Source organism: Microtus pennsylvanicus, chromosome 11 (genome assembly GCF_037038515.1).
Source record: "Microtus pennsylvanicus isolate mMicPen1 chromosome 11, mMicPen1.hap1, whole genome shotgun sequence".
NCBI lineage: Eukaryota > Metazoa > Chordata > Mammalia > Rodentia > Cricetidae > Microtus > Microtus pennsylvanicus.
In genome coordinates this window covers 28,242,466-28,268,859 of record NC_134589.1, presented here as the reverse complement: position 1 = coordinate 28,268,859, position 26,394 = coordinate 28,242,466, and the positions used below count along the sequence as shown (strand labels likewise).

The 26,394-nt window shown below is 40.4% G+C and overlaps 2 protein-coding genes across 8 annotated transcripts in view; one reads left to right on the top strand and one right to left on the bottom strand.

Moving 5' to 3' along the window:
• Positions 1-26,114, bottom strand: Utp18 (UTP18 small subunit processome component). Of its 3 annotated transcripts, XR_012912310.1 has the most exons (15): positions 25,594-26,114; positions 24,021-24,133; positions 22,419-22,517; positions 20,088-20,158; positions 18,279-18,373; positions 15,582-15,707; positions 15,312-15,486; positions 12,079-12,179; positions 11,446-11,536; positions 10,362-10,485; positions 3,550-3,724; positions 1,675-1,817; positions 824-864; positions 595-716; positions 1-140 (listed from the first exon to the last, which is right to left on the bottom strand). XR_012912310.1 is itself a non-coding variant. In XM_075991102.1 (14 exons), the coding sequence occupies exons 1-13, from the start codon at positions 25,969-25,971 to the stop codon at positions 840-842; spliced, it is 1,716 nt and encodes a 571-aa protein (XP_075847217.1). In that variant the 5' UTR covers positions 25,972-26,114; the 3' UTR covers positions 1-716; positions 824-839. The 3 variants fall into 3 exon arrangements, 2 of the variants coding, with proteins under 2 accessions (XP_075847217.1, XP_075847218.1); XM_075991102.1 differs by having other exon boundaries at positions 1-716; XM_075991103.1 differs by lacking the exon at positions 595-716 and having other exon boundaries at positions 25,594-26,113.
• Mbtd1 (mbt domain containing 1) overlaps positions 26,110-26,394 on the top strand; it is a 63,810-nt gene continuing 63,525 nt past the window's right edge. For 3 of the 5 annotated variants that reach the window (XM_075991094.1, XM_075991092.1, XM_075991091.1), the window contains exon 1: positions 26,144-26,382. The gene's annotated coding sequence lies outside the window, so the exon portion shown is untranslated. Of the gene's footprint in view, positions 26,383-26,394 lie in introns of all 5 variants that reach the window. The other 2 variants (XM_075991100.1, XM_075991101.1) reach the window with 2 other exon arrangements.

Below are 26,394 nucleotides of genomic sequence, written 5' to 3'. Positions count from 1 at the left end.
TCAAACAAAAGTTATCATACATTTATTTATTAAGGTATTGCTGCTAATTTTAAGCATGAATTCCACAAGTTATTATCCATATATTATCTCATACACCGGGAAATTTCTGGGAAGATGTACTGAGATGGGTTCAACTGGATCTGGAAAATAGAAAAAATTACACAGATGATTTATAACTGCTCATCAAAAGCAATGTGTACTATTGTTACATTTTTGAGTGGCAAGATAGTTACAATGCATTCTTTTTCTGGTTACACTGCTCAAAATTCTATCTTTTTTTGTAATTAAATCTTATCTGTAGCTTCTTCAGTACTCATAATTCTAAGAAAGCCACACAGTCAACTATGGCAAAAGACAAATCGCAAATCTCAGTGTCAGGACCACCCCAAACATACTTTTTTAAATACTGGCCAGCAAAAATCTCTTTATGCAATAGGCCAAACCACTTAATAATAGCCCATGTCAAAGAATTTTAAAGCTCACACAAACTGTAACTCTGTTCATTCTTCTCTGATAGGCTTATTGTTTTGTAGGTTAAATGCTAGTAACTATAGTTCTGATGACAATTACTGAATGCACTATTAGAAACATGACCTCAGAAGAGGAGGCAGACCACTGTGATTGGGATTAGTAAATTCCAATGAAGGTTCAGGTAATTTGACCAGCTCCTGATGTATTTGCACCCGACTCCCCTAAACTGAGGATATAGAGCTGACCTAGGGGCAAAGAAACAGAGCTAAGTCAGTATGGTACCTCTACCAAATGGCATCAGTGGTACAACCCTAAAACCCATGGTATTTATTTTAAAAGAGAATTTTCTTACTTCAAATAAAAAATCTTTAGAAATCTGAGTAATGGTGCAACCTGAAAAAGAAAAGAACTTTTTAATTACCACAGAACAGTTCAATCTGATTATTGGGCAGCACTCAGGTGAATGGGATGGGGGAGAATTCCAGTCATACTCAACGTGTAGATGTGCTTAGATCCCTACATACATAACTGCTACGAGGACTGACAAGATACCTCATCAGTCACACTAAATGAAAATGTTGTCAATCCAAGTCACTAGCACAGCCAGGACAGTTTCATTCTAGAGCACAATGTGAAAAACAAGATGGCTTCTGGGGCTTAAAGAACTGTTCAGTTCTAAAAAAAACCCAAATAGCTCTCAAAGAGCTACTCTTTTTAGTAAAGTCTGTACTAAATCTGAAATGAGACTGACAAAATTACCCAAGTTATGTATATGTGTGTGTATATATATATTTATATATCTCATTTTCCTTAGAAAGCAGTAGCAGTTAACCCACAGTCTACTATATACTCGTTTCATTACTATCTTAAAAACCAATTTTCATTCCTATTTTCCTTCAGCCTGCAGCATTCCCTGGAGCATGCACACACTAACATTGGGTTCTGTGCAGCACACAACCAACACAAGGAAAAGGACTGTCAAGTCAGAGCACTTTCCCAGAAGATCCACCTGCCAACCTGTACCTTTTAGCAATGACGCAAATAAATTTAGCTTGTGACTATTTTAAAGACAAGTTGGGTAAAAAAAGAAACCTGGATAGATATATAACTTTTGCTATCTTTGTTGCTCACACCCTTACTTATAGCTTCATTTTTCAAAGCAGTTTATTATGTACCTGACTTCTAAACACAGATAATACCTACCTATACAACAGGGCCTTGCCTCGCTCATTCCCCAAGGCAAAGTATCCACCTCTGGGAGAAAAATCCATGGTTTGAACACGAGAAATAACACTCTTTTTAAAGACCGGAAAGTTAGAAAATACTGTACAGGAAGGAAGATGAATCTGCAAGAGATTATAAAAATCCTTAAATTATAAAAACTAGGAACTACCTTTCTTAAATTTTTCATTTCATTCTATTCTGATATAAAACACATTCTGACTGTGCCATACTTGGAAGCACTGTTCCATAAATACAGCCAAGTAGTCCATAACAGGATGTGTGTGAGCCTGTGTGAGTGTGAGCAGTGTGCATGGAGGTCAGATAATAACCTGGGGTGTCAGTGTCAGTCACTGCCTTGTACCTTCTTGCAGACAGTCTCTTACCCACAGATTCTCCTGCGCCCACTTCTCATCTCACACTCAAGAGTCTGGAATGACCAACTGAGCATGAAACCACCTAATCCCTGAGCACGAAACCAAGCAATTCCCAAGCACAAAACCCAGGTTGTTCAAGCTCAGGGATTGAAATCTGACCAATTCCCACCCTGAAAATCTTCTCCCAGGAAGAACTCCACACCTAAGAAGTCCTATATAAGCCCTGTGCTTATTCAGTTGGCAGCTGCCCTTTTCCACCCTGACAAAGAGGCAGCCACTCTCCTAGATTCCTCCCTCCCAATATATCTCTAGAAACAGTTTGGGTGAAGAACTTTTTTTGCCAGAGCAAAGCAGAATCATTTATGCCTAATATCTGGCTTTACTCTGGGCACCAAGAATTTAGCAAATGCTAGGCAGAGGATTTCCACATGAACCATCAACCAAACCTCTAGGTACTGAGTCTCTAATGAGTCTTATAGGTAGGAAATACTTGGTGTGGAGGTATTACATGTATCCTGTGCAACTCTATACCGGGAAGTGACTCCCAGGCTGCTCCATGCTTTAAAGACAGGTACTAGATACTGTGTCTTTCCATTAAATCATCAAACCTGAGGGTGGCCTAAGGCATTCTTGACACAGGTATTTATAATCCCTGTCTAGCTATCTATCTGAACTGTAGCACCTTATGTCAACTCAACTTACTTTCAAAATATAAGAACTGCCTCTACTCCACTGTAGGTACAGGCTTTTAGAAAATAATAAAAGGAACTATAGATAAATGAAGTGTTTTCCTTAAATATGCTCCTTAATCTATGTGCTAGACAAAAATCTCTGAAAATGAGGACCATATCTTAAGAAATGCTAACGATGGACAGCTCAGAATTTCTAATAAAACAGACCTATGCAAAATCTGGTAGGCTACTCTGCAATAACGAAATAACCAACCCCAAAAGCTCCCAACTAATAATTTCTACAAAACAGAACTGAAATGACTTAACTTTTTAGCATTTTTGTTGTTGTGGTTTTTGGCTTTTTAAGACAAGATTTTCAGCCGGGCGGTGGTGGCGCACGCCTTTAATCCCAGCACTCGGGAGGCAGGTGGATCTCTGTGAGTTCAAGACCAGCCTGGTCTACAAGAGATAGTTCCAGGACAGGTTCCAAAACCACAGAGAAACCCTGTCTCGAAAAACCAAAAAAAAAAAAGACAAGATTTTCATGCATACTAGTTTTCAACTCGCGATGTAGCCAAGTATAACCTTGATTGTGGGCATGTGTCACCACCCCAGATTTGTTTTGGTGCTGGGGATTGAACTCAGGGCCTCATGTGTTCTGGGCAAGTACTCTACCAACTAAGCCCCACCTCCAGCCCAGAAATCACTCTTTAAAATATTTCAATACCACTCTCCTGTCAACATTCACTGTTTCAACATGAAATTTTAAATTATCAAGATAAATGAGAGGGGGTAAAAGGAGTTATTACCAATCTGATAGCTTCTTTCATTTTTCTTGAGGCCACTGCCAAGATTTCTGTAGTGGGATTGAAGGTCAAGGAAGTGACACCAGTGACCAGGTTCATTATAGCTTTTATTGGCTTCGGGTTTGTTTGTTGGAGGCAAGAATCTTGACTGTATATGTTTACCACTCCACTTTTAGAACTGCAAAAAGAAAAAGAAATAAAACAGATTTAAAACAAAGTCTTCTCAACGTAGATGAACAAAAACTGGTATTTGTGGAAACAAACTGCAAGAAACCCAAAGACTGGAGAGTTCAAGGAAAGACAAAAGATATTCTATCAGTGCAGCTTTAGTCTGGCTGAGCTCTTAACTCGGGCAGCTTTTCAATTGTAGGTCTAGCTACAAATGTGAAAACACAGAATCTCCATTTTACTTTCTGATGATAAATCAAAAGTCTACTCCAAGCACTCTACTACCTGAGTGCTTGAGATGCAAGACAAACTAAGGAACTAAGACAACCACTCTCCCACAGTTCTTACTGCCTAACTGTTTTTGCTGTTTTGTAGTACTGGGGACTGAATCTAAGGCCTCACATACATGCTAACCAAGTGTTTCTCCACCCCTTTTGATTTTACCCCCCTAGGACAATGCCAGGGTAGCATTGAAGTCTGGACTCTCTCCAGTTTCAGTGACCTGAGTTTCTATCTGGGATTGAAAGCCAGTGCGCCAGCAGGTCTGAACATTGCCTAACATTCTAATATACGAAAGAAAACTGACATTGCCCACTGATAGCTGCTGCTTTTCTTTTTACAATAAACACCACCATTCCCTTCTGCCATTTCTAGCTCTTCTTTCTTTATTCTTTGAATGTATTTGTGGGAACTACAAAACTAGAGAACAAAGGCTTTAGTAAAACCAGTCACCTTAATTTGGCTTTCCTGGGAATATTCATTAGCTCATAGCCAAAGTTTAAGGTTGGTTATCTACTCAGAGTTTACATTAATGTTTACCAACAAAGAATTATTTACACTTCTCTTAAAAGGCAAATTTTAAGGGCCTACCATTAGTCTATCATTAACAGAATCACTGATCGATGAGTACTTTTTTTTTTTTTTTTGGTTTTTCGAGACAGGGTTTCTCTGTGGCTTTGGAGCCTGTCCTGGAACTAGCTCTGTAGACCAGGCTGGTCTCGAACTCACAGAGATCCGCCTGCTTCTGTCTCCCGAGTGCTGGGATTAAAGGCGTGCGCCACCACCGCCCGGCTCGATGAGTACTTTAAAATAAGCATGGCAGTTCATGCCTATGATTCTAGCAATCAAAAGGCTCAGATAGAAAAGCTATCATTAACTCAAGGCCACCCTGTGCTAACTTATTTTTTTGGGGGGGGAGGGGGGACTTCAAGACAGGGTTCCTCTGTGTAACAACTCTGGCTGTACTAAAACTCACATTTGTAGACCAGACTCAAACTCAGAAATATCCACCTGCCTCTCTGCCTCCTGACTGCTGGGATTAAAGGCATGTGCCACCACCATCCGGCTGCTACTTATTAAATTTAAGCCAGCGTAAAACACAATGTGAGCAACTGTTGAAACACAAAACAAAATAAAACAAATGCTGTCTCAATGATCAGATGTTCTAAGGCTATGTGCATTGAGAATAAGACGCATAAAGATGGAAGTGGGGGTACACATTTATAATCTCAACACTCAAGAAGCTGACACAGGAGTCAAAGCCAGCCAAAGTGTGGTGGTCTGAATAGGAATGGCCCCCATAGATTCATGTGTTTGAAGGCTTGGCCCACAGCAAGTGGCACTATTAAGAGCTGTAGCCTTATTGGAGTAGGTGTGACCTTGTTGGAAGAAGTGTTTCACTGTAGGAATGGGCTTTGAGGTCTCCTTTGCTAAGCTCAGTTTGACTTACAGTTGCTTCTGCTACCTGCAGTCAAGATGTAGAACTCTCAACTCCTTCTCCAGTACCATGCCTACCTGCTCTCTGCTATGTCCCACCATGATAATAATGGACTAAGCCAATGAAACTGTAAGCTAACCCCAAAGAAATGTTTTCCTTTCTAAGAGCTGCTGTGATCATGGTATCTCTTCACAGCAAAAGAACCCTGACTAAGACACCAGAGCTATTATAAGACTCCGTCTTTCTTCTCCTCCATGCCCAAAAGGCAAAACAAATTAAACATGGTACAAATAATCCACCGATAACTTAAACTGGTCCTAGTGGCTTCTGGCACTAACAAACAATCACAAAACTGAAGTAGTTGTGGTGTTCCATGCCTATCATCCCAGCACTTGGGAGGTAGAAGCAGAAAGAACCAGACTGCACAGTTAGTCATCTCAGTTGGCAACAGAAGTCTAAAGCCAGACTGGGATACATGAGATTCTGTCTCAAGAAAATTAAACAAAGAAACAAAACTAAAATAAAGGCATGTGTTACAGACAAAACGTTAAAATGTCCAGAATACAATAGATAATGTCATGCCAAAACCAAGTATCTATTATAACCTGGATACAACAAAATATCAACTAGTACTGCTGGAAGTCTTTCTCCAGATGGGTTCAATGACCTAAGACGAATGTGTGAAGTTGGTGCCAAGAAGACACCATGATCACCATTTGTTGAAACAAGTTGCCCCTGAATACCCTGGGCAGTTTATATTTTAACAGTTTCAATGGTTTGCACAGTTTTTACTTCCTAAATTTCTAAAAATGATTACAATAATTACAAGATTGTTCCTTACTTCTTCCCCTTTCTGTCCCCCAACTTTCCCATCGGTAGCCATTACCTTTTTTATCTGTATCTCTACTTTTAGAAGCATAAGCAGTCCTGTAAGCAACAAAGGAAGTTTCCTAACCAGGCGCTCCTACAGGTAGAACAGTGTGCCCAGTTGGCAGCATATGTGTTTACAGCATTATGAAGGGTCAGACAGTTTTGTCTCTTGTGGTTTATTTATATTTACATCTGGTAGGGTCTGGGTCCTCACAATCAACTCACCAAACTGGATCAACCAATTCTACATTCTGCACTACTCTATCTCCTCTGGGGATATACCAAGTTTTTCCATTTATCCTTTAGTCAACATAACTTGGAAACTTACTCTTAGTAGTTGGCACTGTTCATCCCTTGTCCTTACATTCATCTAGCTTAACTTCTTATGGTATTGGTACAGTTATTAGAAATGAGGGAAATGTGGATTTCTAGGATTCTGCTTCATTCCCTGTTCCTAGACTGTTTCTATTAGCTTCTCATATATATTTACAAATATTTCTCAAAGACTCTAGTGGTTAAAATCATTCTTTCCAAAAAGTTATGCAAATATGCAATATTAAACTTCATAACCTACTGCGACCCAGTAAGGCCAGCAGTGTGAAATCAAGGAGATCATACCCAGAATGATGCAACAAACTGTCCACAAGTTTTTGCCAAGTGGGTCAGAGTCTCCAGGGCCTTGCCACAAGGAGAGTCATTCATGCTATTCTCGGGTCTTGTTCCCCAAAGAACTCACATGGCTCCCACCATAGAACCAGTATCAAGATAAATCAGATGCTAAAAGTGTGTGACAAGAATTTTAAAAAGGGCATAATGATCCAACGTTTCAAAGCGCCTCTGTTGCCATTTCCTGGGTTCTATATTTCTAGAACATCTTCAAGGCTGCTGCAGCATGAGATAAACAAGGCAAAAAAAAAAAAAAAATACCCCAGTCAGGACTTGACCAGGAAATGCTATAGGATAACCCTTCTGTACGCTGTGAATATATGTTACTCTCACTGGTTGATAATAAAAAGCTGCTTTTGCCTATAGCAAGGCAGAACATAGCTAGGCGGGAAAGTCAAACTGAATACAGGGAAAAAGGTAAACTCAAGAGAACTGCCCAAGAAACAAGATGCCAACATTCTGGTAAAAGCCACAGCCACATGGCAATACTCAAACTAATATAAATGGGTTAATTTGAATGTAGGAGCTAGTTAATAAGCCTAAACTATAGGCCAAACATTCTATAATTAATATTAAGCCTCTGAGTGATTATTTAGAAGCTGTTTCAAGAAGAGGGCGAGCCAGGGAAACCAATCACAAATATAATAGTGCATGGCTGCCGTCTCAGCTACCCAGCATAGGAAAATAACATGAGCCTGAGACCAGCCTGAGCAAACAGAGCCCAAAAAGTCAACTGTGGGAGCATACATCTATCCCAAATCTCAAGAACAAGAGACAGGAGGCTCTCAAGCTTGAAGCCAGCCTGCATCAGACAGTAAGAACCTGTCTCTTTAAAAAAGCTAAGATACAACCAGACCCACCCTAGCTACATACATCATACAGACCCTCAAACAAATAAACACAAATACCAAAGATTTAACTCTACCAAGTCCTCTCATTCCCAGTTCTTTCAGTCACCTTTCTCTGCTGTCCCCAAGGCTGATTCCAATTTATCTCTAGTATCTCACATATCTTACTCCTATAGATACCAACTACCCCCTCCAAACAACCTTTGTATTCATTATAAGCTAATCATGACTAAGGTCAACAAATCACCTGATAGAAAACTGAGTAGAGAGTGGAGACAAATGAAACTTGGTGATGTACATCTGCAATACCAACACTCAGGTGGTGGAGGCAAGAGGATCAAGAATTGAAGGTCAACCTCAACTAGCAAGTATGAGAGTAACCTGGGATACCTGAGAATTTACCTCAAATCACCCTTTAATCCCAGCACTTGGAAGGCAGAGGTAGGTAGATCTCTGTGAGTTCAAGGCAACCTGGTCTACAGAGTGAGTTCCAGGACAGCCAGGGTTACACAGAGAAATCCTATCTCGAAAAACCAAAACAACAACAAAAATCCTTTAGATCTACTTTGCTTCCACCTCGCAAATGCTGAGATTACAGGTATATGCCATATCACACCGGTTTCCAAAGTTATTCAGATGACAACGGAAAGTAAAAGGTCTCTCTTTACAGTATCCTTAGCTATTCTATCACAACAAAGTTGTAAACAGAAAGCATGCTCTTTATGAAAACAAGAACTAAATTGAGTTGACAATAGGAGTTCTGAGATCAAAGGAATCAAATGCCACAGCAAAGACCAAAGAAGGTAACAGGCAGTCATGATTCTAGCTTCTCCATGCTCTACCCTGAGTCTACAGCACTACCTATCAGGTGATATCAGGAATTCTAACAAGGGTTAAATTTTTTCGTAACAGATTTAACTATAATATAGAAATGATCTCTGGTCAACAATATGAGAATTCAATTACAATGAATAGCAATTAAAATGAGTTTAAATTTCTAGTATTAGTTTTTTTTCCTCAGACCCTTCAAAGGGTACTAATAAAAAGTGAAATAGAGAGACAAGGACCACAAAAATCCTAACTTCTCTGACTTCACCAATTTGAAACAAGGTCATTTTTGTACACTTGACCTTGCCTGACACAGAGGAAGAGCCGTTCTACTTAAAATTACTTGTATCAGACACTGTCTTAATGATCTGCTAATCAGGCGCTGTTTCTAAATGTGTATTACTTTGGTAAAGCTTATCTTGTGCTGAAATGCATCTCTCTACAGGTATGGCAAGTGCTGACAGGCAACAAAGGAAAGGCAGCCTTCATGAGGCAATCAGACTAAGAACTGCCTGTCAGTACCCTACCACCTAAGGAACACAGTTGCACCAGTGTCTCCAGCTCAGTTCTACTGTCTTTCCAGCCCCAAACTTGCTGGGGACATTTATAAGCAGTTTCCAATGTTAATGCTGAAGTATAACACATTTCCGGACAGCTAGGCCCCTTAACTACCTACTTCAAGGAATACCTAGCTGTAATTTCCTTACAGCTTAATTGTATTTGGTCTAAGGTCAAACAGATAACATCTTGAACTAACAAAATTACAGATGTAAACAAGATCTTAGATTAGAACAACCACTAACTGTGCAATTCCTCCTCCTTCCACCAACATATTTAAGATCAGATAGGGAGATAAACATCATCGTTTCCCAAATATAAGCCATTTTTCTACTAATAGCCCAGTAACATGTTTTGTGAAATATTAAGTGCCTACTGCGACAGTCTAAGAAAGAAAGACCCCCCCCCACAGGTTCATATATTTGAATGCTTAGTCATCAAGGACTAAGTACACTACTTGAAAAGGATTAGAAAGTGTTGCCTTGTACTTGTGGCCTTTTTGGAGGAAGCGGGTCACTGGGGGTGGCCCTTTTGACTTCAAAAGCCCAAGTCTGGTCCACTGTGTCTACCTTCCTGTTGCCGCCTGTGGATCCAGATGTAGAACTCTCAGCTATTACTCCAGCACCATGTTTGCCTGCATGCCACCATGATAATGGACTAAATTTCTGAAACTATAAGCCAGCCCCAATTTTATGCTTTCTTTTTATGAGTTGCTATAGTCACGGTCTCTTCACAGCAAAAGAATGGTGGCTAAGACACCTACCATACTAACAAATGATATTTCCAAGTAATATCCTTTTGACTATACACCTAGCTACAGGACTTAAGAGATTTAAGTCTAAAGTTGAATTACTGTTATCGCCTCATCGATGGCAAGAAGCTAAATACACTAAGATAGAAATCTGACCATGGTCTAATGAGTATTCTAAACTCAGGAAAATATACAATGATTTAAGGTAGTCTAGTTTCTTCTTTGCTAAAAAGCTGACAAACTACCATTATTAATAACTAATGATGCATCAAAACAACTTTACAAATCAAAACGCTCAGGTGGGTTTACTGATTTCATATTTCTAAGATGTCAGTAAAGCCATGTACCATCTAGAGTATTTAACTGCTAAACATTTTCTCACAAGCACAATGAGATTCTCTTCACTCACCCACAAGCCACATACTGCCCATTCTTTGACGCAGCAATGCTTAATCCATATAAACTGCCTTCATCAAGGAATCTGTTAATACACTTCCTCGAATTCACATCCCACACATAAACTTCTCCATTCTCTGAAAGTAAAAGAAAGATTCAGCTAATATTCCTTTAAAAAGCAAGCAGACTTAGCACTTTTAGCCACTCGTTAATAGCACAAAGAACATTCTTTATAGAAAACTAAAAGCATTTCAAATATATACAAAAGTTCAGTCATTCAAAAACAAAAGTGTACCCTTAGGTTTAAAGTAAAAAGGAAAAAAAATCACATATTTGAGTTGAACTTTAAGTAAAAGGTGCTATATTTCACTAAAATAAATTACTGGAGCAAATACATGAAAAGGAAAAAAATACCAACAAGCATAAGGGTACCTAGTATATAAGGCCAGACAATGTAGACTTTTAATGACGATGGTGGAGAGTAAATGAGCCAATCCACACCACAAAAAGTTTACAATTTAACTAAGAAGTTATATGCAGTTTGTTTCAAGTAATTTACAAATTATGGATATTAAGGAAACCAATGAGCATATATTAAGGCAAGATAAAAGATATTACAGAGACCACAAATATTTCCAATATGCAAATAGCCATCTAATTTCCAAAACTGATCAATCCTTTTCTTGTTCCTACAGCATCTTCTCATCCTACTGTACCTATAATATCATCTCATTAACCTCAAAGATGGCTCCTCACTCCCTCTCATCCTTTCCTTTTCTGTAGATAATGTTCCAAAGTTTGCCCTTCTTCATATAATCTTATGCTCCCAAAGAGAAATCTGTGAAACTCTTAACTATCTCCTTGAAAACTGTCCCACACTGGAGTAAGGGCAACTGGAGCAAACATGTTAACACTGCATATCAGACTGTTAACCCTTCGCTGTTATTAGCTCGTAACCAGCCTGGCAAATGTCAGAAAATAAGTATTAAATATATCTATATATCTGATGTTCTTAATAAAACAGTAAGAAAAAAAAAAGCAGGTTTTGGTTTTTTTTTTTTAAATAAAATCTAAAACATAAATATATCCAAACTTACCAGAAGAAGTATATATCTTCTTACTATCAGAAGAGAATGTGGATGCTGCAATTCTTCCATTAATCTTCATGCTACCAATCAATTCTTTGGTCTAAGAGTAATTATTTACTAGATGTTAGAAGACTGTTATCTATCTTCCAGGAAGTATTTAACTCTAACTTTTGTTTATTAATTTTAATCTTATGTGTATAGTTCTTTTGTCTGCATAGATGTCTGTGCACAGTTGTGCCTGTTGCCCACAGAAGCCAGAAGAGGACAACGAATCCTCTGGAATTAAGAGTTACAGATGGTTGCAAACCAACATGTGAGTGCTGGGAACGGAACCCAGGATCTCTGGAAGAGCAGCCAATGCTCTTAACCCTGAGCCATCACTCCATCCCTGACTCTACTTTCCTCATTGTCAAAAGTTTTCCCCCAACTTCCCAAAACTCCCAATATATCCTAGTGCAAGCCTTTGATCCTATTACTCTGGAGACACAGATAAGTGGAGTTGGAGGCCAGCCAGCGCTATATAGCAAAACCTTGTCTCAAACAAAAAAATAACAAAACGAAAAGAACATGCTGAGTTCAAGACTATTCTTAAACCTAACCTTAATACCTAATGGAAGAATAAGAAGCAACTAGATGTTTCACCTTCATTGACAGCAAATGAGAAAACCCAGCAATGCCACTTATGAGCAGGAACGATCCATCTGGAGAGACTTCAAATCGCTTCACTATTTTCTCTTTCATACCTAAGAAAAGAGATGAAAAAATAGATTAAATGACTTTTAAGAAGTCTACCCAAATAAACCTGATTGCATATAACATCAAAAAGAACCCAAACATTCTTTTCAAATTGGTTGGCAAACTTTATCTTGGTTAGTTAGCATTCAACAGTTCAGGTCTCTAAACAGTTAACAAACCAACTCATTGTAAATGTAAGCAGTAATACCCTAAAAGGACGACTGCAGTTTGCTACACAGCTCATTAATGGAAAGGAAACCCACTGCCATTAGAAATGGCCAAACTATCTGGTTGCCACCTATGATGAATGGGAAAATAATCTTTAATTTTATACTTTAAAAGCACAAGTTCCTTACTTTCAAGTGTCTTTAACAATTGATTAGGTCCTCATGGTGTAATTGAGAGTCTCCTAACCCATTTAAAAAGGACATATCCTTTCATATTGATCCTACCAGAATGCTAAGAGCCAAGTTTTTCATTATAAGGTGATCTAACAGAAAGGACACATAAAAATGGTATAAATGGCTGACTAAAGCGGGGAGATGACCAGGAGGAGGGAGCAGAACAGACTTCCCACTATCATTCATTTGTAGATACGGGGGGGGGGGGGGGGGTCACATCCAGGATAGCCTTTATCTCAGTAAGTAGCCAAGAATGACTCTGATATGACCCTCAAGTGCAGAAATTATAGGCACGGATCACCACACCAAGCTATATGCTGGATTTCTAGCTATACCATGCAAACATAATGCCTAGACAAAAAAAAAAAATTGATTCAAGCAGCTAAAGTACAACTACTGATTAGAACAAAAAGATTTTTAAATTTTTTTAATGTAGTAAAAAGCTTTTACACACAAGAAAGTGCTGGTTGAGGCTCCTTAGGACCACTTCTAACTGATTATGTTATAAGCCCTGAGAGGTTAATGGAAAATAAAATCTGAATCAATTCTGTTTTCATTTTCCAAACAAGCATTTATGACAAGAGTCTACATACAAAAGCTTAGATATCCTAATAAGAAATTTCCCACCTTAATGAAATATCCTAAATTTCTTGAGCTTATTGAATTAGTATTTTCAAAGGGCTGGGGATATAACTCAGTGGTAAAGTACCTGCCTGGCAGAATCAAAATGATGGGTTAAATCCTCAGCATAGCAAATCAATTTCTCATGTACGGTACAGCTGTTTCCTTTTGCTTTTTCCTTCTATCCTGAGTCATAAAGACAGAACTCAGGCAATCAGACTGGGGCAGCAAGGGGCACCTTTACCTACCTGCTAAGCAATCTCATAGGGCCTGCTTTGTTTCTTTGTTTTGTTTTTATTTTTAATGTGTATAGGAGTTTTACCTACATGTATGTTTGTGCACCATGTGTGTGGAGTGCCCTTATAGGCCAGGAAAGGGAGCTGGAACTGGGCTTACAGATGGTTTTGAGCTGTGGGTACTAGAAACTTTCAAAATAGTTTTCTGTTTCAATATAAGTTGGTTTAGGCTTTTCAACAAAGAGCATCCACTGACTAGGAAATGCACCTGAGGCAGAAACAGATTCGGTTCTACAAAATCCAAACCATAACTTAAAAAGACTCCTCCCTGCTGGAGACTTCACAAAGAACCAACTAGGAAAGGAAAAGTAAAGGTGTCAGGAAACAAGACAGAACTGACTCGAAACACTGAACATAAACATAAATATCTCTAGTTTGTGCGTAGTCACTGCCACCCATTAACAGGAATACAGACACACAAAAAGAACAATAGCAAGACTGCCACTGACCTATATACTATGTCAACACTTTGGCCCAAGATGTATGTTAACCCAGCCAACATCATTACAATGGCTTTGGTTTCCCAAAGAAATCATGAGAGTCTCACCTAGCATGAGCAGGAGAATACAGAGAAAAAAATAAGAGGGTAGGTAAATAAATCACCTGATGAAAACAATCAACTTTGGTTTTGCCTAGTTTGTTCTTTAAAATGCTTTACGTAAGTACTTCTCAAAGTGTTTTGTATCAAGTATAAATCACCACTTAAAATAAACATTAGAATTAAAGTATCTGACGGCCTATCTATCAGAGAAGTGAAACAACTTATCCAAGGAAGTAGAAGCCAGGTCTTCTATATCCCCAGCTAATGTTCCTTCTACCACCTCACCTACTAACATTAAAAGCAAGTATTGGGGTCAGGATGGAGGGAAGAGATGATGACTCACCAGCTAAGGGCACCTGCTGATCTTCCAAAGGACCCAGCTTCAGTTCCCAGCACCCATATGGTGGCTCATAATCATATGTAACTCCAGTTTCAGGGAATCAGACACCCTATTCTAGCATCTGCAGCTACCAGGCTATACATGCGGTGTGCAGAGAAGAAAATGTCAATAAACATAAAGAAAGAAGGGAAGAAAGGTGGATTTAACTTTAAATAAACAGGAGGGGCTAGAGAGGTTGTTCAGCAGTTAAGAGCACTTGTTCTTGCAGAAGATCCAAGTTCAATTCCCAGCACCTAGTGGAGGAGTACAACCATCTATATCACTCCAGTTCCAGGGAATCCAACATCTTCTGACCTCTGCGGGAACCAGGTATGTAAAAAGTGCAAGACATATAGGCAGGCAAAACTCACATATGTATAAAAGAAAAACAATCTTAAAAAATGTTTAAATAAAGTATCGGGGTCTAGGGTTTAGCCCAACAATAAAATCCTAGCCTATAAGCAAAAAAGCCTAGGTTTGGCCTCCAACACACAAAAAATATAAATAACAAAGAAAGAAAGAAAAACCAATTAACAAGGACAAATAGAGCCAAGCAATAGCATCTGTGGTCTAGAAGAAATGTATACTTATAAATTATGAGCCTATTCTAAGTGCTTAAAGAGTCAGTTCACTAGCTTCATTCAAGTTTATTTCCTCAACACAAGACAATTATAAAATACTATTAACTGAACAAACTCTTACTTTTAAAAATACTGTGAACAGTGTGATGGCATGCCGGATGTGTTGGTACATGCCTTAATCCCAGGATTTGGGAGGCAGAGGGCAGATGAATCTGTGCACACATCTGGGATTAAAAGTAGTAGTTATAAATACTGGTAAATACAGGCTGAAAGGAGGTGTAAAATAAGGATGATCGATGCTGTGTTCAATAGAAATCTTACCTCTCACTTGATGTACAGGAACTAACTTTCCAGCTAGCATATCATAGACATAAAGAACCTTGCTGTGCACACTTGTGGCTAAAAGCTCTTCTCCATTAGCACTGAAACAAGCCTTAAAGATTGGAAACTTTTCCAAATAGATGCTCTGGATTTTCGGGTTTGTTTTGCCATCTACCTATAAGGAAGTACAAATGTTTTCTTTATTTCCACAGACCCTGTATTCTGATACTGAACACTTTCCACTACAAAACTTAATTTAGAAATTCATACCTGAAATAGTGAGATAGCATTATCTACCCCAGAGACCATCACCACCTGTGCGCCAGGATGGAACTGCACTGATGAGATCCGAGCAGTGGTAGGCCGTTCAGCATTGGCAGGACGGCAGTTCTTCATCTGTGGAAATACAAAGTTGGAATTTTATCAAGTCAACTGGGTTAGCATTGTTTTTAGTAAAGGTTCTCAACTTGTGAGTCATGACCCTTTTGGGGCAAACCACTCTGATGGGGTTGAATACCAGATATCCTTGAATATCGGGTATTTACGTTACAATTCATAACAGTAGCAAAATTACAGTTATGAAGCTTCAAGAAAATAATTTTAAGGTGGGGGTCACCACAACACAAGTAACTGAATTAAGGGGTCACAGCATTAGGAAGGTTGAGACCCAATTTTATAGAAAGAAGGAAAAAAACATTGTTTATAATGCAAAACCAAAGAGTGCTCAGGACCATGGGTCTGGTACCTGTTAGCGAGTCAACTTTACTACACAAGAATTCATCTGCACCATCTCTGAAGTGAAAGATTAAGTCACTTAGGTCCTTTTGTTAAGCTCTGAACATGAAATGTCCTCCACGGGCTCATGCATTGAAGACTAAATCCAAAGCAGTTAGTGGGGTAATTTTGAAAGGGGCTGGAAACTTTGGAGGAGAGGCCTAACTTCAGAGAAGGTCACTGGGGGAATGTCCCTGAGAATATGCTATTCCCTGACCTCCTAGGCCTCCTCTCTTCTGCTTCCTGGGCACTGGGAGGTAACCAACTTAACTCCACTATGCCTTGAACATGACCAACATGCCAGCAGACCATGGACTCAAGTCCTGAGAGTCAAACATGGTGATGCACACCTTTGATCCCAGCAGAAGCAAGTGGATCACTGAGTTTGAGGCCAGCCTGGTTTAGAGATGTAACCTTAGAACAGCCAAGGCTACACAGGGCAACACTATTTGGGGGGGGGGGGGGGGGGCGGGGAACCAAGGAAAAAATAAGTCTGAAACTGAATCAAAGTAAATCTTTCTTCTTTATAAGATGTTCTGTCATATATTCTGTCATAGCACTCAATAGTCTGATACACCTTTCTACAAGTGAAGTCTAAACTTACTAGGCATTTTTTGAGTACTAGTATGTAGTAGTGTCCCAAAGATGTATCAATTTTGGTTTAGAGACTGGCACGTAAAAGAGAAATTTTACTTAAAATGCCTGTTTTGAAAGAAGTGCAACAGGCTCTATGTTACTGTCTAGACAGTCTACAGTCCATAATGACTACTATCTTCCCCTTACGACACAGGTGGCTAGTTTAAAATGATGGTGATCTACTACATCACTTGAACTATTCTAGCTGTTGCTTTTATTTTTATAGGTGTATACACACACACACACACATTAAAATTTCAATTAGGAACAAAGTAAGCATTGCCTGTGTTCAGAATCACTGAAATTAAACTTTGTTATTTTTTTATGCAGCTTCATCCATTTCTCATTTTTATTTATTATTGTTATTGTGTATGTAAATCATGTGTGAACACAGGCATGTGTACCTCAATACAAGTGTGGAGGTCAGAGACACAAGAAGTGTCTTTACAGTAGAAGTGCTTCAACTTCATGGAGCAGAACAGTAGGGAGGGGAAGACAAGCATCAGTCTTGTCTAACTGTAACTTACCATACTACTACTTATCATTGTCCCAACACACAATTTTATAGAAAGGAAAATATGTATTAAACAGGTCTGCTGTATTTGACAGCTACTTAGCTGAAGCACTGTGCTGGGGAAGCACTTGGTTACTACAATTAATGAATCAGACATGGTGCAAGTAACAAAGCAATGGAGGTGTCTTTCCAAAGTACAATTTGGGAAGAAACAAGAAAACAGTTGGCCACTAGGAGTGCCTAAGGAAGGCACAGACAAAAGAAAGGAAGGTACAGGGTTTAAAGGCAACAAAGAATCCTGTAAGTTTAAGAAACACAAAGGCCTGGGTGAGCCTGAATAACAAGATAAAGGAGGTATAAGATGAAGCCAATGCTGCGGGTATAAGAAAAAACACAAAGGACACTGGAGACTATGGTAAGAAACACAAGAGAGTTTAAAAAGCAAGTAAAAGTGATATGACCAGAATCTGTTTTTAAAAGCTCCCTCTAGGGGCTGGGGAAATGGCTCAGTGGTTACACAGTACTCCTACAGACGATTCAATTTCAAATCTAAGATCCAGCACCCATATCAAACAGCTCATAGACACCTATAACTCCAGCTCCAATGATAGAATGCCCTCTTCTGGTGGGACTCCTTAGGTACCTACTCTCCCATGTACATACCTCAACATATACAGGTAAGTAAATAAAAGCTCCCTCTAGTATTACTATGTCAAGAATAGTTCACAGGGTGAGGCACAGTGGATGTGGAGAGCACAGTCATGTTACCACTGAAGCAGGCTGATTGAGATGACATCAACAACATTACTGCTAATGGAAATGAAAAGAAACCAAACAGGATCCCTAGAAGAACTTAAGTAGGACATACTTAAGGAGTGTTCCATCATTTCTGCAAAAGAAAAATCTAGCAAATATTTATTAAAGCAAAATGACAATCAAACACTAGCCCCACATACAAGCAGCATCTCTACCTGCACAACTTAGGAAGCAGGATGGATTTCACAGGTCAGTAACTGGATAGGTCCAATCTCAACAACTCTCACCTTCAAAATTCCTCTTGGAAGAGAAGTGGATGTGGATATGAAATTCCCAGTCCTTTGCAACAAATCATCTTCATCCTCTTCACTTTCACTTTCATCTAAGTTAAATAAATAAACCCACAAGGCTAATCTTTAGAATCAAACAGAAGGCCATTTCCTAACCCAAACTTCTCTATTTCCAAACCTAACTCCCACCCTAGCTTCACAACTTCAACTTCTTAAGCTGAAAATGGTAAATTCGAAACAATAAAAGAAAAAAGATGACACAGCTCTTTATATATATAGTTAAAACTAAAGCTTGACTGGGAAGAAAACTCACACACAGATGGTTAGTAAGATGAAAGGAGATCAATAAAATAAATAAAGCCAGCGTTTCACTTAAAAAGGGTGACTCACAATTATAGCAAAATTAGCAACAGGGTAAACAGATATATAGCTTAACATTACACATGAAAAGGAAAGATCAATGCCAGTCAACTGTGTATAAGCATCTCAATGAAGAATAACAGAATGGTCAAGTGGGTAAAGGCACTTGCCATCAAGCCTAACAACCAGTTTGACACGCAGGCCCCACTGGTGAAAAGAGAGAACTGGCTGCCACCAGCCATCTGAGTTCAGGGCCAACATAAGCTACATGAGACTCTGTCCCCAATAAAACAAAACAAAACAAAAAACCATATGGAAATTCTAGAACTAAAAAACATAGTAATTAAAATTTAGCCTCTGAACAAATATTTTTAACAGCATCCCAACATTAACTGACAGATCCAAAAACATCCAGACTATAACACTGGAAAAATACAAATGGCCTGAGTCTTTAAATCCCAGTACTCCAGAAGCGGAGGCAATATCTCTGTAAGCTCAAGGCCAGCTTGCAACTATACAGCTCACTCAGAGTTACCGACAAAATCCTGTCTGAAGCATGCATGAGTATCATGTTTCATTTCCAGATAAAAAGATATTAAGAGCTTCCTAAATAAGTATGAGGCTACATAACTGGTTTTAAATGTTAATTCTAAATTTAATAACCATGCACACAAATCATATCTTGATGAAGCCACCTGTACTTACAATATCTAAACTCAGAAGGTCTAAAGTAGAAAATATTTAATAACACAAGCTAATCTTAAAACTTGCAGTTTTTTATGTTATCATCTGGACTTGATCTGACATCTGCTCCACTGACAGGCATCCCATTTCTGTTGAACAGCTAGATTAGTTACAGGTGTCTTCAGAAGGGGCTCTGAATCAAGTATTACTCATTTTCCTTAATCCTATATCATAAAATACAGTCCTGTAAAGACAGAAACAATCCACCCTCTATCTTCCTCACAGGAGGTAAGACACCAAGGCTGACTACTCTGGTCTGAAAGGCTTAGATCAGATATGCTCTGGAACAGACTCAGAGTACCTGCACGTATGTGATAAGGTGACTCAGGAATGACCCAATGCTAAACATGAACCTTTATTTGTTTTATACCTTTTATATGTTGCCTGAAGATGATTTTAATGATACTTCTGATAACTGGGAGCATGAAACAGTTTCATAGTGTAGAATTTCTCATTCCTGGTTTCAAAAAGCCAGTGCTCCAGAAGTTTCAGATTCTAAAACATTCCAAGTATCAGACTAGGGACACTCAACCCGATTAAATAAGCCTTTGCTTATGAAAAACAGTCTTCCCTCAGAGAATGTTGGACTGGAAAGTCAACAAAAACAAGGGAAGTTTATTTAAAACACTACATTTTAAAAAGTCTGGGGAAATGCCAATAAAAACAAAGCAAAGAAAGAGACGTACAGACATCAACACTCACCATCTGAAGATTTTCTCCGCTTGTGCCCAGGCTCTGCCCAATCAGGTACTCCTCCCATGGCATGCTGGAATCTGAGAGAAAAAACAAAAATGTTGTGATAACTCTGCTCAGTGTTCTGACTCTGTATAGTTCTGGGGACAGAATCTGTTCCAAAATTAGGATTTTTATTCACACAGAATGGGCCCAAGCTCTCAGTTTGGAAACCCAGAAACCTCTGCCCACCAAAAACCAACACTGGATACGGTGTACTTCAATGTATATTTGTTAACTTTACATCCAAGTATATGACTATCCTGTTTGCTCGTATCGTTCATCCTAAATTTTTGGAACTATGTAGTTTATTTTTGGTTATAAACCAATGCCAGAATATAGAGTTACATGAAGAACATGTCTAAAAAGAATATGTCTGAAAATAACTAGAATATACAAAATTTCATCAGTCTCATTCAGGCCCAATGATACAGGCCTGTAATCATAAATGCATGGGAGGCTAGGGGAAGAGGATATTAAGTTTGAAGCCTGCCAGCACAACAGAAAGAATTCAAGTAAGGGGCCGTCTTGGTCAATGCAGGAAGATCCTGTATCAAAATAAAGGGGAAGGAGAGAGCAAGAATACAGCAGTATAGCACTTATCTAGCAAGCCCTCAAGTTTCAATCCCCACGACTTCTATAAAACACTAAAGAGATCCCAGAGAACCTAGACAACAAAGAGGACCCTAAAAGAGACATACATGGACCTAATCTACATGTGAATAAAAAAAAGCCAAGATCTCCTGAGTAAACTTGGAGCATGGGGATCATGAGTGAGGGTAGAAGGGGAGGGGAGAGGATAGGAGGGTAGCAGAGAAAAATATATAACTCAATAATAGCAATACAAATAAATAAATACATACATACATAAATGAATAAATAAAATGCTAAGTAGGGCGGGCATGGTGGCACACATTAATCCCAGTACTTGGGAGGCTGAGAGGCCAGCCTAGTCTACATAGCAAGCTCCAAGATAGCCAGGATCACACAGAAAGACCCTGTCACACAAAGACAAAATTTAAAATGAATAAAAAAGCACCATATTTCAAATTTAATTATTAAAGTTCTAATATGCACAGGGCCCTGAGCTCAATTCTCCAGTACCACACAAAAACAGGTGTAGTGCCACACACCCGCAATCCCATCACTTAGAAAACAGAGGCAGAAGGATCAACATTCAAGATCATCTTCAGCTATAGAGTGAGTCTGAGACCAGTCTGGGCTGTAAGGTCAATCATTTGGGCTGGCTATCAGAAGTAATAGTACTCACCACCAAGCCTAATGACATAAATGCAATCCCTGGAACCCATATGGAGGAAGGAGAGAACTGACTCAGAAAGCTATCTGCTGACCTCTCACACACAGTAAGAATTATTTTTTAGGGTTGGAGAGATAGCTCAGTGGTCAAGAGCACTGCCTGCTTTTCCAAAGGTCCTGAGTTCAATTCCCAGCAACCACATGGTGGCTCACAACCATCTGTAATGAGATCTGGTGCCCTCTTCTGGCCTGCAGGCATACATACAGACAGAATACTGAGAATACTGTAGGCATAATAAATAAATCTTAAAAAAAAAAAAAAGAATTTTTTTAAATAAAAAAAGTAGTGAAACCAGTATCATGTTAAAAAGAAAATGGAATAAGTATGCTTGTTTAGATTATTAGTCAAGAGTACTTAGTACTGACTGGCCAGCTACTAGTTTCTTTGACGTGACACTAAAAACGCAGGAAAATCTTAATCTATGGTGACTGATCACACTGAGGAATCCAGGTGGTTAGTGTAGAATTATCCATATCTAACTCTCAGACAGATCCTGAAAATACAAATAAAGCTAACTAGGGTGAAAGGTCCTTTCGTTGGTTTTTTTAATTGAACCCAATGATAATGGATACTTATGTTTTTCATATTTTTCATATTCCAGAGAAAGGCAAGCATAGTAGTGCTTACCAGTAACTCCAGTACAGTAGGCAAGGGCAGGAGAAGCTCGTCTTGAGGTTAGATGAGGTTACACAATGAGAGCCCTGTCTTGGGGAAAAGGGTTTTGATAGAGTTGACTTACATACAAATGAATGATCCAGTAATACTTACTATATTTAAGTGGTAGCATTTCAAGATATTGGGGTTTTTTCCCACTTCAAATTATCTTTGTTGTATTCCCTGCCATAAATACTTACACAAAGTCACCAAGCAAGTAATGACTACCTTTTCATGGTACAGATGTGACTATCCGAAAAGCTGTTCTAAAGAGAAACAAATGTCTGGTAATACACCTCTTGATAAATCACAGAAAAAGGGATACTTACTCCTCTTTAAGTCTCTTTTGAAGCTTATCTTTTGAGAGCTTACTTTCGCTGGCATTTTTCATAATATCTTTCCGAAACCGATTGTTCACCATGTCAACTCTACGAAGCACAGAACAAGCATATTGTTAATGATTTGCAAAGAACCATAATAAAATGATAATGCCTTTAGTATTCTGAAGAAACATTTACTAAACAGTGAAGTTAGACTGCAAGACGTGTGTTTCAAATACCTCCATTTGGTGTGTTGTCCATTCTTCCTCCTGAGTCTCTCATATGCTCTGGAGAGCTAATATTTAAGTAAACTCATCCTGAATTATCTAGATACACTTCGGATCACTCTCCAAAATATCCCAGGCAACTCAAATGCACTAAGTAAGAGCAAACCATCAAATACTGCCTGTACTTTATAGGCAAACAACAGTCTGTCTAATAAAGGACCTTTTACTGTTAAAAAACAAAAATAAAATTTGAAAAGACTCAAAGTCTGAACTATCTGAAAATTGAAAATCTCTGTGCATAAGAAAGATGACAGAAAACACACTGTAAATATGACTTGGAGGCTCAAGAGGAAGGAATAACGCTCAACAGCAAAGTATATGCTCAGCATGCACAGACCCTGGGTTCAACCTCTAGCAAATAAAAGTTTGAAATTCTTAGTATGTAAGAAATCTGAGACACTAAGATCTCTAAAAAACAAAAATAATAAAGAACATATATAATACACGTAACTATATCAATTTCCCTCAACACAATTTCAGTAGGGTTATTTTCCTACCATCAAACTAAGAAAGTGTGCAAAACAACACTCACTGGTTAAAATAAAACAAACAAAAAGGCCCTGAAATCCACACTTTACATGAGGAAGATGATCCTTTATGCAATCTGGCAGTATTTACCGATAACCTTAAAATACATGTAGCCTCTGCTCAAAGAGCACTACCCTCAAAAAATCTTTAAGAAATTAATTAGAAACACAAAAGTTTTTTCATGAAGATTTTTATGTCAGCACTCTTACAATGAAACATAGAAAATTTATTTGGCCAATAAATTTTTGACTCATACAAAGGACAACACAGCCACTTAAAGCTGTCTATAAAGGTCTTTTTCAAAGGTGAGGTGCCATGCTTCAAATAGCACTTGAGACAGTAAGTGAAACTACTAAACTGAGCAGGCAGTATGCGCTCATAGAACAGTGTGCTAGCTTTACGTGAAGTCTTCACTGAGTTTCAGGCACCAAGCTAAAAATTCTATATGCATAATTTAATCCAAATGGCCTTCTGCTTCAGTCACTATTCTGACACTCATTTTACAAATGAGGAGTAGATTCCAAACTTGTCCATGGTAGTCCGGAACCATCCCATCGCATCCCGAAGGCAAGCTAAGCTCTAACTCCACTCACTGACTATCCGGCACACAGAGAACAGAAAACTATCAATCTAACAGCACCTTTCTCTCAGATGCAGAATTACCAACTTTTTCCTGTGCTTCCAAATGTTCTCTCGTTCTTCATATAATCATACTTTTCAAGAAAGTGCTTTGTAAAAATCTACAAGTTAACTCTTAAAGTGCCCAGAGAGGTTCTGAAAGAAATGGGTAACTTACATTTCCTCATCTTCGTCATCTTCATCCACCCAAACTGGCTTCTTCTGAGTCGGAAGATTATCTTTTGCTTCATCTTCCACTTCAGAGTCACCCGAGCTTCCTTGCCGTTGACCCTATGGAGACACACCATCTTCAAGTCACTGCGACTTTCCTACGGGGTGGTGGCAGACACCCACACCTTAGACTTAAGACGGCTTGTAGAATGTCTGCTCTCCTGATGAAATAATGCGGTGGAATAGGACCATAGCACACGCTAAAGAAGGCAGGAAGGGAGATCGGAACCACCAGGGGGGCAAGAGAGACAGGATGGTACAGCCACCGAGAGACAAGCACACTGGAAGGAAAAGACCACAATAGACCAGGGAAAAAGGTAAGTGGACAGGGAAAGAATAAACATCTCAACTTCAACTGTGGCAGAACCCAGGGCCATCTGGAATCCATCTCTCCCATCCTAAGGAGGATCTCTTGTTTTGTGTGCTCGGTCTCAACCTCCTCAGAACTTCATACCACACTCAATCCTAAGCTAGCCCCCACCTCCTCCCAAAATAAAATCCCCTGGAAATGAGCTGAGCTCATTCCAGCGTCCAAGGAGTCAACCACAGTATCCACCTGCACTAAAATCCACCAAAGTCTCCTTTCTGATACAGACCCGTCACACAACTCAGAAGGTAACTAACTATTCTCCATCCTCCCAAAGGAGCCTGCTACATCCTCCCATTGAAGCCCCCACACAAAAGCTCAGATTGTTCAACAAATGCTGACACTGAGGCATTTTGCCACCCTATCTAAAAAACACCTCTACATAAATTTAACTCCCTTTCCCAAATGTTTTAGTTTTCCTCTCCACCAACATACTTTAACTTTACTACTGGGCTCCCTCATCTTGTTTTCCTATACACAAGCCTGTTTTCTTATACCCAAGCTATAAGATAGCAGGGGTTTTGGTTGGAGTTCTCTATTGCTGTATCTCCCTCCAGTGCCTAGAATACCTTAGGCGACGGGCCAAGTATAGAACATTAGTGATGACAGAGCAAAATTTATCAATCGTGAAGGATTTGTAATTTCTACGAAGAGTAAGCATCCAAAAAAAAAAAAAAAATTAGAGACGAATACACCGATCATTCCCAAAAGCTGGGAGATGTGCATCACACGAGGAAAACTATTAAAACGCAGCTTTACGCCTTCTGCCCACGTATTGGCTCCATCCACGAAACGGATTCGCGACAGGTGATCCACCGGCCACCCGTGCGGTTCCAGCAGACGGTGTGAGAACGCGAAAATGCCGAATCCAGCTGCAGGCGGCCTTCTCGCAGACCAAGCCAGCGGTTGGAGCGCCTGCTGGCTGCGGACCGCCGCGGCCCCTTTGGGGCGGAGAAAGGCGGCGTCTCCGCCCTCGCCAGCCAGCGGCCCAACGCCGGAGGCGCCGCGGTGCCCCTCGGCGCCCGCGGTCGCCGGTCCCTCCCACCTGGGCGCCCGCCGCCGCAGGTCCCCCAGGCTCCGCCCCCGGGGCCTCGCCTCCCGCCGCGCGCCCGGCCCGGAGCGTGTGCCCGCTCACCGAGCGGGCCTCCCTCACCCGCGAGCTCCGTAGCCGCCGCAGCAGCGCGTCCTCGTCGTCCTCGACGTCGCCGAAGACCAGCTGCTCCAGACACCGCTCGGCGGCCGGCTTGTCGTCCTCGAGCACCAAGCGGTTCCGCTGCCGAAGCCGGCTCTCCTCCTCCTCCGCCGCCGCCGCCGCCGCAGTGACCGCTCTAGGGGCCGCCCGCTGCCCGGCCTGCGGTGCCCGTTGGGATGAACGGGCGGCCTTTCGGGGCGTGTCGCCGCTCCCGGGTCGGGCTTGCCTCCCCGGCATCGTGCCGGCTCTCCGCTCTGCTTTCGTCCGGCTCCGGCGTTCCGGCGGCATCCCCAGCGCTGAGGAGAAACGCAGACGTTCACGTGGAGCACCACTGCGCATGTGCCAGGGCGTCTGGCTCACCGCCGCGGCCCAGCCCCAGGGAGCCGGAAGGAGCCTGCGCCGCCTCGAGCCACGTGACCGCCACTCACGCGCTACGTCACTCGCACTCAGCCCGGCAGCCCCTCCCCGTGTGGGAGTTCCTCTGGGAAGGCCGATCTTCCGGGTGTAGGGGGAAGCGGCGTGACTGGAGTGGAAAATTTTCCCAACACAACTTCTCAGAGGCAACATATTGGAAGGGATTCAAGAAGGCCAGGGTAGAAATGAAAGCGGCTGACAGAAACTCCTCTTCCTGCTGACTCTGGGCCCCGCGCCTTGCCGCGAGCCCGCATTACCTCATCGCCTGCTGGTTTTGGTACGGTCCTTGGAGTACGGAGCCTGCAGAGGGTCCCACGCTGGAGGGGAGAGAGGAGGGTACGTGGGGAA